This window comes from Arvicola amphibius, chromosome 4 (genome assembly GCF_903992535.2).
Source record: "Arvicola amphibius chromosome 4, mArvAmp1.2, whole genome shotgun sequence".
NCBI classification, from domain to species: Eukaryota; Metazoa; Chordata; class Mammalia; order Rodentia; family Cricetidae; genus Arvicola; species Arvicola amphibius.
Window position 1 is genome coordinate 151538965 of NC_052050.1, and position 16753 is coordinate 151555717.

General features: G+C 42.4%; 1 protein-coding gene across 1 annotated transcript in view; it reads left to right on the forward strand.

Moving 5' to 3' along the window:
• Csmd1 (CUB and Sushi multiple domains 1) overlaps positions 1-16753 on the forward strand; it is a 1175551-nt gene that overhangs the window by 915882 nt on the left and 242916 nt on the right. The window contains exon 23 of the mRNA XM_042054928.1: positions 3420-3576. Within this exon, the coding sequence (XP_041910862.1) occupies positions 3420-3576 (157 nt within the window). The remainder of the gene's footprint in view (positions 1-3419; positions 3577-16753) is intronic.

A 16753-nucleotide genomic window follows, 5' to 3' on the forward strand; every position in this document is an offset into this window, starting at 1 on the left:
AAATCATCTCTGGAACAATCGACCAACACTGCTAAGTCATGTATCTTGAGAAGATAATTTGAGGCTTGGTTTCCTCATGTGTGAGCATGCAAGGACACCGACTGTTCTGGCTGCTTCAGTGTTATGGTAATGCATAATAGTAGCTGTGAAAACGACAGAACAACCTGTCCATTCTTTTCCCTAGTTATTTTTAGTTGTCAAATGTGCTCACCACACTTAGATGAGGAAAGATCTCATAGAATGATGAATGGAGCCCAGCCCTTATGCATAAACAAGGCTCTGGGTGAGCCCGAGTCTCAGCACACAACAGAGGGATACCAGGTCCTAGCTGGTCAGATCCCAGCTCTAGCAGAAGCATGCTTAATGCTGATGTTTCTCCAGTAGCTCACTTGTCTTCCGTAGCTATTTCAAGGAATTGAGGACCTTCCAGGACCTGGCAAAGGAAGGCTGACATTGGTAGACTCAGCCCCAAGACGGTGATAAACAAGGCTTTGAGACAAAAGGGCATAAACCATGGAGCTCACTCCCATCTCATTCCAGAGAGAAGGGAGCAGTTCTCAGGTCACAGGGTTGGTTTGTGTCAGTGGAACACTGTGCTGATGATATCCTCAGGTCCTTGCTAAGGATCCAGATTTGCTAAGTTAGAATCAGCTGTGGGAACACAGCAAGGGCACCTCTCAGATGCTGTGGCTTTTACTCCCATTAAGCTATGAAAAGTCTGAAAGAGTCACTTCAGAGGAGAGTGGCCACCCCCTGCTCTTATCCCTTCACCTGGGGCTGAGTGTGCCCCTCTGTGTTTCTACTCAACCTCAGGAGTTGTGCCATGCGTGGGCCAGACACTCCTATTTATTAGCTGGTCTTCCTTCTTCCCCTGCCCAAGATGGGCTATTTTTCAATGCCATAATTTAACAGTGTCACTTTTTTTCTGGTTATTCTTTCATTTCAATAGACTTTCATGGTCTCAAGCTGACAGCATGAAGGGCTATAATTAAGCCAGGAAACAAGCAGTTTCACTAAAGCAAGTGAGGGTGCAAGCAGGAAGTTTCTAGACTCTTTGATAACCTCAAATTTAGAAGTCAAGTACGCCTTTGAGATAAACTTTTAGGTAAGACTTAAATGTGTGTGGGGTGTGTTGGGGGACTGCTTAGGAACACAGTGAAATGCTTGCTGCTCCAAACATTGGAGCACACGGCAGGAAAGAATTTCCATTTGGAAACTTGTTAATTATACACTAAAAGGTAAAAAAAATTATAAAAAGGAAGAAGAAAACAATTTTGTTTACCACACTGAATTGCAGGGAAACTGCCCAACATTTAAAACACCGTTGCATTTTTTCCTCAGGCTTTGTTGAGTATTATAAATATGTCATATTTAAGGAATCTGTTTCAACTTAAATCATCATCTTAGGGGCACAGGCTATTCACACTCATCCTTCACACCATTGTGGCCCAGCAATAAGGACTTTGATTTTATTTGCACGCTTGCAAACACACACAAAATGAACAGAAGACAGAGATCAGTTATCATGTTTGCAAGGAAGAACGTGTCCTGGAAAGATCTCCAGGGCTCAGCTGTGACTCTAGATGACACATAATGAGTTGTGACCTATGGGGATCCATCACTGTGGGCCTAAGAACCAATTAAATGCCAAACTGTGGTTTGGGAGGTGGTGGAAGCCTAGATCCTTATCATAGAGTGTGGAACAGGAGACCCCAAACTGCTTCCCCTGACAAGCACAGGAACTCTTGAGTCTGTAGCTGGTGGCTGAGGGGGCCCCCGCCAAGCACACCCTGAGAACTAATGTAGTCCATCTTTTTGTCTTTATGAGTGAAGGCAACTGTGAGCCTCATATTCACTCTGCAACCAAACAGCTCCAATCACTCACTGTGGGCCAGCTGCATGCCTCGTTCTCTGAGAGCTCATTCAGGGATGTTCACAGCCGGGCTCAGAGCTTGAGCTCTGGTGATGTGAACAGGGCTGGAAGACTTGGTGTCCTGAGAATAGTGACAATTATGCAAGCTTTTTATTTTTCCTCTTTTCAGTATAATACTTCTATTTATTATTTGGGAATTTTATACAATGCATCCCAATAACATTCACCTCCCATTATTCCTAGGTCCTCCGTCCTCCCTGTGACCTCCCCTGCAGAAAGAGAGAGAGAGAGAGAGAGAGAGAGAGAGAGAGAGAGAGAGAGAGAGAGAGAGAGAAGATACACCACCCCAATTTGTGTTGCTCATATACTCACTGGGGCCTGGCCAAGCTGACAGTGGCATCCCCCTTAAAATAATTGAGTCCTTCCCTACTCTACCGCCACCAGAAGGCATCAACTGTGAAGAGCTACACCTTAGCATCTTTATCACAATGTTTAGGGACTCTCTTCGATACCTTCCTATCTAGACTGTTCCACTATGAATGAGTTACTACCCATGGAACCACTGAGAGTTTGGCCAAGGGCTCCATTGTTCCCTGTATAGACAGGGGTTCAATGCTGAGTAATGGGCTCATCTGTGCATAACTACTCTCTGTCCTCACACTTCCACAGGCACGCTCATAAGGTAGAGAATAGCCTGGTATATGATAGGACCCAAGGGCTTTCAGAGGGATCTGGACATTTTTTTTGGACATAGAACCCATTATTATGAGTGTTGGAGTTCTTCTTACATCTGATAGAGCCGCATTTTGAAGTAATGTTTATTCTTAGAACAACAGCCCATGAAAAAAAGCCTTTCAATGAGGAAATGGTATTTTCTTCTACAATTCAAGTATTTGCATGTTTAATTGCAGTGAAGTAAAATAATGGTTCAATTATTTTTTCTGAACGTGTTGTCTTTTGATGAGTACATGTAGGTGAGATCATTCTGTGGAGCAACATATGATTCATGCCTTGTGGAAGGGAGGTGACTGTGAGGGACTAGGATTAGACAGATCCTTGGCAGGCAGACTGCTAGGTAAAGAGCCTGCAGACAGATAATAAAGACGAGAAACTTCTACCTTTTTCCTCATCCTCCTGACCCAGGACAAAGTGATGGCAGGGTTCCCCTGCCAGTGACTGGTCGTGGCTGCTCAAATATGTTCAAGAATTGTCCCAAGTCTGTTCACCTAAAGCTGTGAGCCTATCAGCTCCCATTTCTTTGTCTAAACTGACAAATCCAAAATATAGGGCAGGAGAGGGTACCTATCCCAGACCACTAGAAACATTTAAAACCACAGCCCTCTTGGGAAAAATGGATTTTCTTCCCACTTTGTGGGGAGTCTCTGTCTGTCTCTTTCTGTGTCTCCATCATCCATCTGTATTTCTGTCGACTAAGTTTGACGTTCTGAATGAAGCTGCATCCTTAAAGTTTCGAATGGCTTGTTAAAATTGCTGCCTAACTGCACAGCTTAACAAACTGGGGACTTCCTCTGCATCCTTTCCCCAGGTTTATGACGGAAAGGACAGTTCCTCGCGGTCACTGGGAATCTTCACAAAAAGTGATTTGCTGGGGCTGGTGCTAAACAGCACCTCTAACCACCTGCGGCTGGAGTTCAACACCAACGGGTCAGACACTGCCCAAGGCTTCCAGCTCACCTACACCAGTGAGTAGCCCATGACCAACCGTGAACATTAACTTGGCTTTTGGTTAGGGCACAGCACACCTACTACTTAGCCTTAAAATGAATTTATGAATTATGAATGGATTTCTTTGCTGGCTGTACACTGTGCACTGACTTGAAGTTTTAATTATCTCCATTGTTGATGAGGCAGTAACTTGGGCATTTTAATAGAGGCCATGGTTTTACATTGGTGCATAGAGAAGGCTTCCTACTTTAAAAATAATACAGCTTGGCCTGAAAAGGAAATACCTGGTAACATTTGGAAACAGATTGTGTATAAAATTACAGATTTTTGTATAATGAATATGATCAAAACCTAATGAACGTGCATGTCGAAGTTTATGGAGAGGAAATTTGGTATAATTACCAGTACTCTTGGAAGGACTGATTATGGTGTATATACATACATATATAATCATATACAAATAGGCACGTATACAAACGTATAACAGCTGGGCATATGAAATATTTAGGGAGAGTATTTGATATAATAATTAATAATCTTTGAATGATTGATAAATAATAATATGTAGATCTGTATATATGTTCTCTTTTAACATTGAATTGTATTTATTTATATGTATGTGTGTGTGCATATGTGAGTTTATGTGCGCCATGTGAGTGGAAGTGTCTGCAGAAGCCGGGAGGGTGTTGGAGTCTCTGGAACCAAAGCTATGGGTCGTTCCAAGTCACCTGATATAAGTGCTGGGAACTGAACCCAAGTTTTCTGTGTAGCGGTATGCACACTTAACTACAGAGCCGTATCTGCAGAGCTCTGTGTATGCTTATATATGTATATAATCATATGTATCTATCCATATGAGCGCATACACACATGCATGTGCCAGGCTGTTATCCCTGGTGAGGATAAGGGTACCTGCTGCTTTGTATCAGCAAAGGAAGCTGATCAATTAAGATGCTGAGTAAATCTCAGGCAACCCAGTTTTCCATTGATCTGATGGTTTGCGGCTTTGTGATATTGACTCTGGGGCCTGAGAAGATTGAAAATTTCATATTTAATCAGGAATTTCATGAGGGTTTGTCAGAACTGCTGCCTCTGTTCGAAAGATAAACATACGGGGGACAGGGAAGGTCACAGTCCCACACCTGAATCCTAAGTTAGTGCAGGTGTCTAACAGGAAGATGAACCACTTCAGGCCCTCCTCTGTAGATGACATCACAGTTGAAGAATTGAAGAACTTTAGACAAAGGTGGGGTTAATGCCCAATTGTATGGGAAAGCCACTGTTTCCTGTTTGTAGATAATGCTATTGAAATGACTCAGTAAACAGGAAGGGTTGTTAACTAATTCACACATGTAGTAAGTCACAGAGCACATCACAGGGTTGAATCTTGATTATACATCTCTTTGGTCAAATTCCACTTAAAAGTTTCCCACATCATCTCCCAATACTATTCTAGGAAAGGCATCAGGCCTGACTTACATTATGTCTCTAGCTGGTGTGACTATTTACCTATGGGTATCCAGTTATGTGTTCTCATGGGTGTGAACAGGGCATCTGTATTCACACATGTTGGAACTTCAAGTCACTGGCTGTGAGATAAGAAATCTTTGTGAAATCACAAACCATTTACAGCCTTTTGATATCTCCTCCAGTTTTACAACAGCATTTAGGGGATGCCCTGGTCTCTAAATTCCTGGAGCTGGAATTGCCTGGATGGTTGTCCTGTGTTTGTGGTGATGACCATCATCATCGACAACGCTAATGCAGCGTGGTCTACCCAGCTCACACCTGCCCATGTAAATAATGAAATTCCAGGTTTCTCTTTGATGTCAGCACAGCGGAGAGACTTTTGCACTGAGGATCTTTCTGAAAGCATCGATGTATTGCCCACCTATGTATGGGCATCTTGTAGTTACAGGACCTTTTTAAGTACACAGAAAGTCAGATTCCAATAAACAGAAGAAGAGGGTATAGATACCAGTTGGTCTTGGACTCTCCGTTTCTTCTGGCAAGAGAACTGACCTCTCTCCCCTCACCTGCGGTTACACTTTCTTGTTCATGCCTGCAGTGGCACAAGCCTGGGGGTCTTGTTTGTACAATTGTCTCAGAACACAGTCATGCTGTCACATGGGAAATTTAGCCGTAGTTTAGACAGGATGGTGACAATGGCTGTATAATCAAAAGTATTGATTTAACATTAAAGCCTAGGATTTAAGCACTCAGTAATTAGATTTAAGAAATCCCAAGCTCCCACAATGCGACCCAATACCTCAAAGTTTGATCCCTGAAGCAGGGATCACAGGTGACCATAACTTTCAATAGCCCTGTAATCACTTCTTGCTAAGTTTGCGTCACTCGGGGAAACATCAAGGATGTACAGGTTTTGCATCTATTAATGTACATATGTGGGTGTTTTACACTAATCACAGGGGGTGAATACAGAGCTCAGTAAACACAGAGAAGTGTTTAGAAACAGGCACAGAGTATTTGTATATCCTTTGAAACAGATTCATGCGACTCTTTGTTTGGATGCCCCAGGTCTTGCTAAGTCACTATTTTTTTTTTCAATAAAGTTCAACATTTATTCAGCTCTTAAAGGGATTTTCTGAAGTTTCACACAAGGAATGGTGTGGCAGTGCCCCAAGTCTCAATTTATGACTGAAACTCAGAACTGCTGGCACACTTATTTGCAAACATTTTTATATGAATGCTCTTTAAAAGAAAATGTGTTTACTGATTAATATTGATGTAGACAAAAACACTAGCCACAGTGATAGAGAAAAGAAAAAGATTTGGCCTATTTGCAATAGATATGTAAATTAGTCATCTGTTAAGTAATTAATATTAAGGGGTAAAAAGAGGAAAGCAAAGCAACACTTGCAAGTAAACCTGAATTGGAAACGCTGCTTCATCCTGCAGGGGTGCCCTGGCCTGACAGATGGCATACTCCCATGATGTCACCATATCTTGGCTCTATTACTCATAATCTCCTTTTAGATCAGGGACAGCAATTTCCAGTTTGTGTCCCTCCACACCTTACAGGGACAAATTATCTGTCCAGACTTGCACAGCTTTGACCAGACTGTGGCAAAGAGGGAATAATGAAAGACAAACACACGTGTGGAAAGCTGGGATAGGGTAGGTCATGTTGGAGTTGCACATTCTGCAGCCTGGGAACTCAATGTGCTTATTCTATACATCTGCGTGGAGGAGGCAGGTTAATTGTAAACAGTTGGAAGAGGAGGAGGCAGCTGCAGATCCAGGTAGAGGGAGCTACTGTCCATACTTTCTGTGTATGTGAGATATACTTTACTGTCTGCATCTGTGCATGGACCAAGGGATGGCTTTGCCATTTCCATGGGTCTGGGGCATGGGGGTCCTTGACACAGCTGTGCCCATATCAACAATGTACATTTGCTCAGGACTTCATCCACTCTCCACGGTGTTCTGAAAGGGAGTGCAGGTTTCCTCATTTTCAAGCTAAGCCCTGTGGAGCACCAAGGGCACCCACCACCTGGCCCAGGCAGGGAGGAGGAAGAACTCCACTCGACAGGTGTTTTTGTCTTGCTTTCTGACAGCATTTACAGGCTTCTTTGGGTATCAGCAGAAACTACAGTTGACTGTGGGCTATTTTGTTTTCTTAATATTTGAACAAATACGTTTTAAAGAAAATGATTAGAAAATGATTTTGACATCCTATCATGAATTCATAATTATCTTTAAAAATTATTATCTTCTTAAAATTCTGTAAGAACATCTCTGGAATAGCCACTCTTAAGAACTTTTCACTGGGCTGGGGAGACAACTCAGAGGGTCAACACTTGGTGCCTAAAGAGGAGGTCCTGAATTCAAACCCCAGAACATATTAAAACAGGCATGGCTACATGTCTGTGACCCCATACCTGCAGAGAGCAGACACACAAAAAGGATCATTATTAACTGTCAGATTTGCCCGAGGTTCAGTGAAAAACCCCATCTCAAGTGACTAAGGGAGAAGTTCATTATTAAAATATTTCTTCCATATATACATGGCTTTGCAGCCCCCCCCCCACAAACAGACACAAACCCTAAAATACCGACCCACACAAACACACAAACACACACACACACACATACACACACACATACACACAATACTTTTCAGTACAGGATCTGCTACAGAGACTGAAGAAGAAGCTGGCTCCTGCTACTTTGTATATTCTTAGTTATTTAAATAATACAAAATAAGTAGCCAGGTGGTGGCGGCATATGCCTTTTGTCCCAGAACTCAGGAGGCAGAGGCAGGTGGATCTCTGTGAGTTTGAGGCCTGCCTGGTCTACAAAGGGAGTTCCAGGATAGCCAGGGCTGTTACACAGAGAACCCTTATGTTGCAAAACCAAATAGATGATAGATAGATAGATAGATAGATAGATAGATAGATAGATAGATAGATAGATAGATAGATAGATGATAGATAGATAGATGATAGATAGATGATAGATAGATAGATAGATAGATAGATAGATAGATAGATAGATAGATAGATAGATAGATAGATAGATAAGAATGCAAAGACAGCTGCCTGGGAACATCCTTCTTACAGGTAACCAGCAACAGATGTTGTGTAGGTAACAAGTACTTAGTGCTCTGCTGAGTCAATCCACAACTGTGGTTCCGGCTAAGGGGACCTGATGCTGAAGGGTCAGGGGCAGCATCTATGAAGCTGGCCAGGAGAAAGTTGCCTGCCATCTGTGTGCAGAGATAAATATAATGACATGCTCAGCTATTGGGTGTCTACAGACATGGGAGAGGTCCGGTCATGGCTCCAATCCCTAGAGAATGATGTAATCAAAGGAGTTCATCAATGTACCCAACTCTACATCACGTTTGTTTGAGGTTTATCTTTGGCATATTGTTACTGTGTGTATGTGTGTGTGTGCACATGCACATATGTCTGTCTGTCTGTCTCTGTTTCTGCTGGTTCCCCACCACCTTGCCGTGTGTGTGTGTATGCTTGTGTGTGTGTTGGTTTGTATCTGTGCATTATGTGTGTGTATGTGTATTTGTGTATGTCTGTGCATGCAAGTGTGTGTGTGTGTGTGTGTGTGTGTGTGTGTATTGACAGCAGATAGAGTCTTCCAGAAAAAAAGGAAGCATGATTGAAGGATAGAATATCTGTGAGAAAAGGTTCTTGGTGCTAGACATCTACAAAAGCTGCCTACTCTTTATTTCCCTAATCAGGAATATTGTTCTTTCTTCTGTGTCCCAAAGCTCCATTTTTTGTCTACATCTTTATTTACTCTAATAGGGCCTGCTCTTATTGAGGACCATGTCAATCAACCTCATGTCACCGACACAGAAACTTCAGTAAGAATCAGCAGAGTTGGCCTAGCATTAGCAGAAAGGAGCCATGGCTAAAAACCAAAGGAGCCTTACAGAAGAGATATTCAGAGTCTAGTAAAAATGTGGAGAGCCAAAGGGCCTCTGAGTGCAGGAGAGCATGTAGGGAAGCTCAGCAGAGTACATGATGCATATGCAGGAGAAGCAGAAAATCTAGGCAACCTTGTAAGGAGCTGATCACAGAGGCCTTCAGGACCTCCCCATCAAGGTTGGGAACACAGTGTGTGAGCAGAGAAGTCACACAGAAGCCTGGGAGTCTAAGAAGAGTGAGCTCACAGTGACCCACATGCCGCTCTTCAGAGGGTTAGTATGGTTACCAATGGCCCTTGGGTGCCACCACCATCTACAAAGTCCTGAGAATAAATGAAGTCAGCCTGCTGGATTCACACTCATAAGCAATAACCCGGACCATCGATACTTGGACATCAGTACCTATATGTTTCGTAATTGAGTTGTATATTTTTAGACCTCCCCCTAAGGGATCTCCTTGATCACATAGGTGTACTCAAAGATAGTAAAAGAGCAGACAGGCAGATTCAAATTCCATTCAGGAGCTTTGTAGGTATGACCAGACATACGTCCGTGTGGCGAGACTGGACCAGTGGAAGCTCAAGTTTAAAGTTGTGAGCACACATGCTTTTACGGTAATGTAGTAAATAGTCCAACTTGCCTTCATTGTTGGCTTTTTTGAACTAATGTCCTCCCTGATTCCACACTTCTCAAGGGATGCCCTCATTACAGTGTGAATGTCAAGGCATCTCTTCCTGTAGAAAGAGGGTGATGTATTGATGTGGACATGGGGATCCTCGCATGGACTGACTCCATTAGTTATCTTAAATTAGGAAATTGGCATCCTGACAGCATATTAAGTCACAGGAGGAGGGGATGCTGTTTTGGGAAACTTTGAGAGAACCAGATGTCTGATTCCACAAGATGACCCCAAGAAGCCTTTGAAAGCCACTTGCTTTCCTTGGCATGGCACCATGCCGTTGTTACAAGTTTCATTTATCATTTCCTGTTTCAAAAGGACAGGCAGTAGGATGGGCAGCCCACAATCGTGAATGCTTCCAGAATGTTGTAGAGAAATGTCTGAAGTTCAAAGAGCTCTCCAGGGGATAAACACAGAGAGATGGTGGTGACAGTCACCTCAGAGCTAAAGGAGCAGTTATGCAGGGCGGGGCTCTTGTCTCACAGGACTTCTCTACAGCATGGTTTCTAGACAGGGTGACAACATGTCTCAGGAAAGGGCTGCCTGAGAGCACCCTTACCACGACAGCGCTGAATGGCTCTGGGTATTGTTGAATGACAAGCTGGACCCCAGCGGATCCCTGGGTTCGGATCACATGGGGATCATTGTTTCGTTGGAAAAAGGGAAATGGGGACATTCACTGGTCCATACTTTATCCATCCAAGGACCAGCTTTCTCTGGGTGGATGATGACCATCCTTCTTGTCTCTGAAACTGTTCCTTGTGTCCTTGGCTCAGATTCTGGTCATTCTTTATTGTGCTTATCTCTTCTTTTACAAAGCGGGCATTATGCATTTGCCTGGCTACTGGTGGTCATTTCCCCTGCTAACTCTCAAGTCACAGAGGCTTTGTTTCAAAGCATGGAAGACACAGGTTGCCTCTGATCGTCTCCATGATATTGAATGAGCAAATGATCAGATTGCTTGCATGTGTGGGGATACTCTCACCCTCTGACTTTAGCATTATTGTTAGTGCCATTTAGGGATTTGGGTGTCTTCTGGAAGGTCAGAGGCAGTGGAGAACATCGTTTCTAATTCCTAACCTTTCTTTGCTGTTTTTGACATAGGTAGAACAAGACCTTGGGTTAGAGGCACCATAGTTATTGTAAGATATATGGAGAATAGGAAGCCATCCAAAACTTTGAGTCTGTATTCTGCACTGTTTATCATAACTTATATTGGGAAGACTGCCTATTCATAAGTAATTGGAAGAAAACCTAAGACATAGGAAGTCGCCCCACAATTATAATTTAAAGCAAACAGAAATAGTGACAATAGCTGGTGTCCATTCTGTAGAAAAGTCATTCATTCCTAAGTTTGGAGCCCTGAGGTTAGTTGGGGGGATAACTGACTTGAAGGGCTAATTCTCACAGTGAAGTTAGAGGATATCGGAGTTCTTTGTTAGTAGAGACTGTGCATCTCTCCTCCTGATGTGAATGTCACCTCAGTCACAGCAAGGCCACAATAACTATGCACACTTCTGTGCTTAATAATAATCCAGAGATGTTGTGATGGGATGGGAATGGCTCTCTGCTGGGTACAGTGCTTGCTTTGCATAAACAAGGTCTTGGGTTTAAGCCTTGGCATCACACAAAACTAGGTATAGTGACATATGCCTGCAATCTGGGTACTAAGAAAGTGATCCATGAGGATCAGAAATTCAAGATTATCCTTAGCTACATAATGAAATCAAGGCCAGTCTGGAATACACGAGACCCTTCCCCAACCCCACCCTAAAAGGAAATATAATGAACATGAAGTGTACACAGATAAAGATGCTGTGCAATTACTGAGAACACACCAGAAGGCCAAGAGCAGGAGGGTACAGCAATTCAATATTTACAGTCCTTGAGGTCATGGATTGACAGGTAATACTTTGTAGAACTGGCTGGTGGCCAGCTGTGGTTGATGTAATTTCTTTCCCCCTTCCTCTGCCATACATATTCAAAGTCAATGTCTACTTCTGATAGAGATGCTACCAACCAACCTCCCTGACCGTCAATGAGACTCAAGGACTTGGCATTGTACTCCTGTGATAACTGATAATCTTTGAAAACGAGAATTTGGAAATTCCATACAAGTTATCAGTCCTCAAATACAAATTCTAACAATTAACTGCATAAAAAATGAAGAAAGAATTTCCAGATGTTTCTTGGTAACTATGCATACTCGTAGCTGTTTTAAAGTTGAATGGGGAATTCTATTAAAAGAACAGTAACCCTAAATTCTTAGTCTTTTAAAAATATCTTTAATTTGTATGTGTATGAGTATTTTGCCTACATGTATGTGGGAGCATCCCATGTGCCTGATGCAGCCACCAAGTGTTAGATCCCCTCTAGCTGGAGATATAGATGGTTGTGAACTGCCTGATGGAGGTGCTGAGACTCAAACCCAAGTCCTCTGAGGGACCAGCCAGTGCTCCTAGCCAGCACACCATCTTTCCTTCTTAGACTATGGTGAATTATAGGCTAGGGAATTATAGCAGGGCAACTTACCATGCAGCGAGTAGTTCTAACAATTGTTTGCAACCGTACAGTGAACCAAGCCGAAGTGTTGAATAGAACAGACAGGAAAACAAGAAAATAAACCTCCACAGGGGTCCATGGGAGCAGTTACAGACTTTTATTTAATTTCAATGGAGATTAAAATTGAGATAAACATAACACATTGTCTTAGAGTGCTGTCATGAGACACTATCATGTCTGCATAGGCTGTATTCATATAAACAGGATTTTGCTCCCAAGTAGCCATTAATGCAGCTGGGAAAACTGCTGGAAACTGTCCTAAACATGATATGTTTTCCCATGGCTGGCTGCTAGGCAATTCTGTGAAGACATTTTAAAAATAATAGGTAGTTCTCTGTGAGTCGACTTTCTATTGGTGTTAAACAAATTGCCGCACCAAAAAAAAAAAAAAAAGAAAAAAATCCAGTCCACACTCATTGACTTATGCCGCTCATCCTCATTCACTTATGGTGCTCACATTCATTCACTTATGGTGCTCACACTCATTCACTTACGGTGCTCACACTCATTCACTTACGGTGCTCACATTCATTCACTTATTGTGTTCACACTCGTTCACTTACGGTGCTCACACTCATTCACTTACAGTGCTCACATTCATTCACTTATTGTGTTCACACTCGTTCACTTATGGTGCTCACACTCATTGACTTATGGTGCTCATAGTCATTCATTTACGGTGTTCACACTCATTCACTTACAGTGCTCACACTCATTCTTCACTTATGGAGCTCCTGAGTCACAGTAGGGTTTTCCTCAGTGTCTCACAGGCTATGATGAGGGCTGAGACCCTATTAAAGCTCATAAACTGAGAAAGATTTAGTACGGATGGATACACACATAGTCATACACTCCATAGATAGAAATTGTGATCTTATTTTCTAAATAATAGTGTAATTTAAATAAAATTATTGAATGATTTTATAAATTTAAATAATTTTCAAAATATTGTCTGACAAAAATACATGGGCTATAAAGTCCTCTTCCATGTTGTTGCCAGATTATTTGACCTGCATAAACCTTTGGTAGCATTTACTGGCCTGTGGCTTTGTCTCCCTCCCAGCGTTTCTTTTCTGATCTTTCGTATACAAACTCAAGAGCCTCTTGGGTTAGGCTCTGGGTAACAAAGCCCAGGAAAGCACCCTGCAGGTCCAGCTGCCCTCTGAGCACAAAGATGCAAACCAGGGGCTTGCAAGATGGCAGTAGGTAAAGGTGGTTGCCACTAAGTCTGGACTCTGCCGGTTGTCCACTGACCTCTACTTATGTATGGTGACACGTACGTGCTCCCTACACACACTCACACACACACACACACACACACACACACACGACAAAAAAAATCTAATAAAAACAAGAAAGATAAAAGCAAGAGCAATGAATGGATTCCTTGTCGGGGTTTAATCTTAGAAATGATACATCCTAACGTTTGCTGAGAAATTTATTTCCACTTTTTGCTCATAGCAACATTCATCTCCAGTCACTGCCTCTCCTGTCACAGAAGAGGATGTAACCCCAACACAGTGTGTGTGTGTGTGTGGGGGGGGGGGGTGCTATGAGGTTTTTCTGTTCGCTGTGAATGTGTTGTTCTCATTGATTGATAAATAAAGCTGCTTTGGCCTATGGTAAGGCAGGATAGAGCCAGGCAAGAAATCCAAGCAGACATACAGGAGAAGAAGGGTGGAGTCAGGGGGATGCCAGTTAGTCGCCAAGGAAGCAAGATAAATAATAATAATAATAATAATAATAATAATAATAATAATAATAATAATAATGTAACAAGCCATGAACCACGTAGCAAACTGTAGAAAAATTAATTTAAATGTAAGAATTAGCTAATAATATGCCTGAGTAATCAATCAAGCATTTACAAATAATACTAAGTCTCTGATTGGTTATTCAGGAGCTGGCAAGTGGGATAAAAACCTTAAATTTCAGAGTAGTCTCCGAGGGTCCATCACAGGCACATGGGAACTATGTAAGAGCAACTATGACAGCACACAGATGAAGCTTTTGTGTAACCAGTAGGACTTGGATAGAAATAAGAACCCAAAGAGAAGAATTGGCCTGTGAAGCATGGTTTTTATCAGCAAGGGACTTGGAAAGATGCTTCAAATTAAGAAGAATTAGAAGTACATGCAATATTCTTATCAAAAGTGGCACCAATACCAGGTCTTAAGGTCATGATGTTGGTGTTTGAAAATAAGTACTGCTTTGGTTTTTTTGTTGTTATTGTATGTTATCTTCTTTTTATTTTTAAAAGTTTTTGCATGTGTGCATGTATGTGAGGATGGTATATGTGTGTAAATGCACATACCTGTGTGCATGTGCAGAGAGAAACCAGAAAAGGGCATTAAACATTTTGTCCTACCACCATGTCTTGTTCCCGTGAGAACAAGCTTTCTCACTGAACTTGAAGTCTGACTGGTATCCAGGAACCCACAGCAATCTTACTGTCTCTGCCTCTATAGGGCTGGTATTATATATGAGAATGGAAACATCCATGTTTTTAAATGGGTACTGAAGACTTGAACTGTGGTCCTTGTGTTTACCCAACAAGCCCTCATATGCACTGAGCTTTCTCTGCAGGCCCAAGCTCTTTCTTCTGGGCTTCCTTGAGTCCCCTTTGCTCTGTGCCGGACTCTTACTGCCATGAGTGCTGGTTATTGTTCTGTGGCCCCTGGCAAACAATCTTGCTATATAATGCCTATGATGAAAATATCTAGCTGGTCCACATGTCAGCAGGTATCTACAGCTTCTTGTCTCTCAGTCTTCTGTCCTCCAGTGTATCTACAATCTATCTATATAGTACCAATCTTTATGCTTTTATAGCCTGTGTATCTATTATCAGTACATCCATATGTTATCCAAATGATCATCTGTTTATGCTCCGTCATGAGTGTCTATATTGATGACCAAGCAAGCATCACTGAGAAAAGGCATGTGGCAGTGTTCATGTGATCCATGATTTTGTATCTGAGGGAGATACAAGGCCCTAATAGTCCAATATGAGTTATTTTTACATCAGGTGAATAAAATATGTCTGTGAAGAGGCAGAGGTATATGAAACACCGGGAGGTAGGACAGAGCCAGGAGATAAATGTCACACCCTGGAGTGGGATCGGAGAGAGTGTGACAGAATATTGACACATTGGAGCAGTTATAGCTGCTCAGGACACAGGGAGACTGCTAAGCCAGAGACTCAGGCACAAGGAAGGAGAATCCTTTCATCTAGCGAGGCAGCCTATGAAAGACCCAGGTGTAGTGACAATAGGTGGCTTGGATCATCATCCAGTTACAAGGACTGAGCTAACCCCATGGCAGCAAGGGCTTCCTGAGAGCCTGAGAACATGGAAGGTTCACTTCCCACAGGAGATGAGGGCAAAATCCAGAGCCTGTGGTTTGCTTGGGTTGGGGCCTCCAGTCCCCTTAATGAAAGGGACTTGGGCCTGGCAAGTTAAGGATTAGGGAAGTACAAAACTGAGAGCCACCCATGTAGAGAGCATCATTGGATTTCATGGAAGAGTCTCAGTAGTGAGCTGGGCTCAGGGGAGTAATGGGGGAGGGGAAATAAAGGGATGGAGTCAGAGATGGATCCTGCTGAAGTGTTCTACATCAGACAAATGAATTCTTTAGAAGTAGAACAGATTAGCTTCTGGGCACTTATAAGTGGTAACAGAGTTCTTATTTTTATCTAAGATTTACCTTGACATCTAGTTACGTTCCCATAATTAATTACGAATTTTGGACTAGTTATGACTATTTTGATGAAGTTTAATTTGGGGGTTTCTGTTGAGACAATGGCCCAATGAGTTTTCTTTAGAGGACCGTGTCATGACATTCAACTTGGAAGAAAAATAGCCATAATTTTAATGGGCTGCAAACCGATGGTTTCAGACAAAATATTCTGCACTTTGGGAGAGAAAGCATGTGCCCAGAATATCTGGTGCTGTGTAAAACCTGTATTGTGATGGTGTGAAGAGGGTCAGCGTGAAGGTCAAGGGGGAGACGTGTATGGTACACAACTCTTGTGACTGCATGGCCATAACCTTCCCATTATCTGCAGGGAGACATGTCTGTCTGTCTCCTGTCACGTGGAGCCACCGCCTTTTCACTCTGCTTCTGTGAGAAAAGCCAACCCATAAAACCGTGCGGTGCATAATCCATTTCTTGACATAATGACTTCCAGGGGAAATGTCACAGTGGCAATTCAGATACAATAGAGACACAGGCTGCTGAAAGAGCCTAGAAAGAACTCCAATATTTATTGCAAAACACACTAGATATTTTATAAAGAGGGAGGCATCACTACCTTTGAGACTTCTGTTCTGTATAGGAGACAAGACCCCATCTGACCAGACAATCTGTGGCTTGCATTATAATGTTTCATTCCTATAGTACCTTTTTAGATAAATTGTAGGGTAACATTAAAAAAGAATCATGGCCAAATCTGATAACATTCCCAATAAGATGTTGGTCTGTGTCATCTGCTGATGTGCTTTACCTTGAAATTGAAGTCTGCGCTACTCCTGCCTGCTTAGGGGGG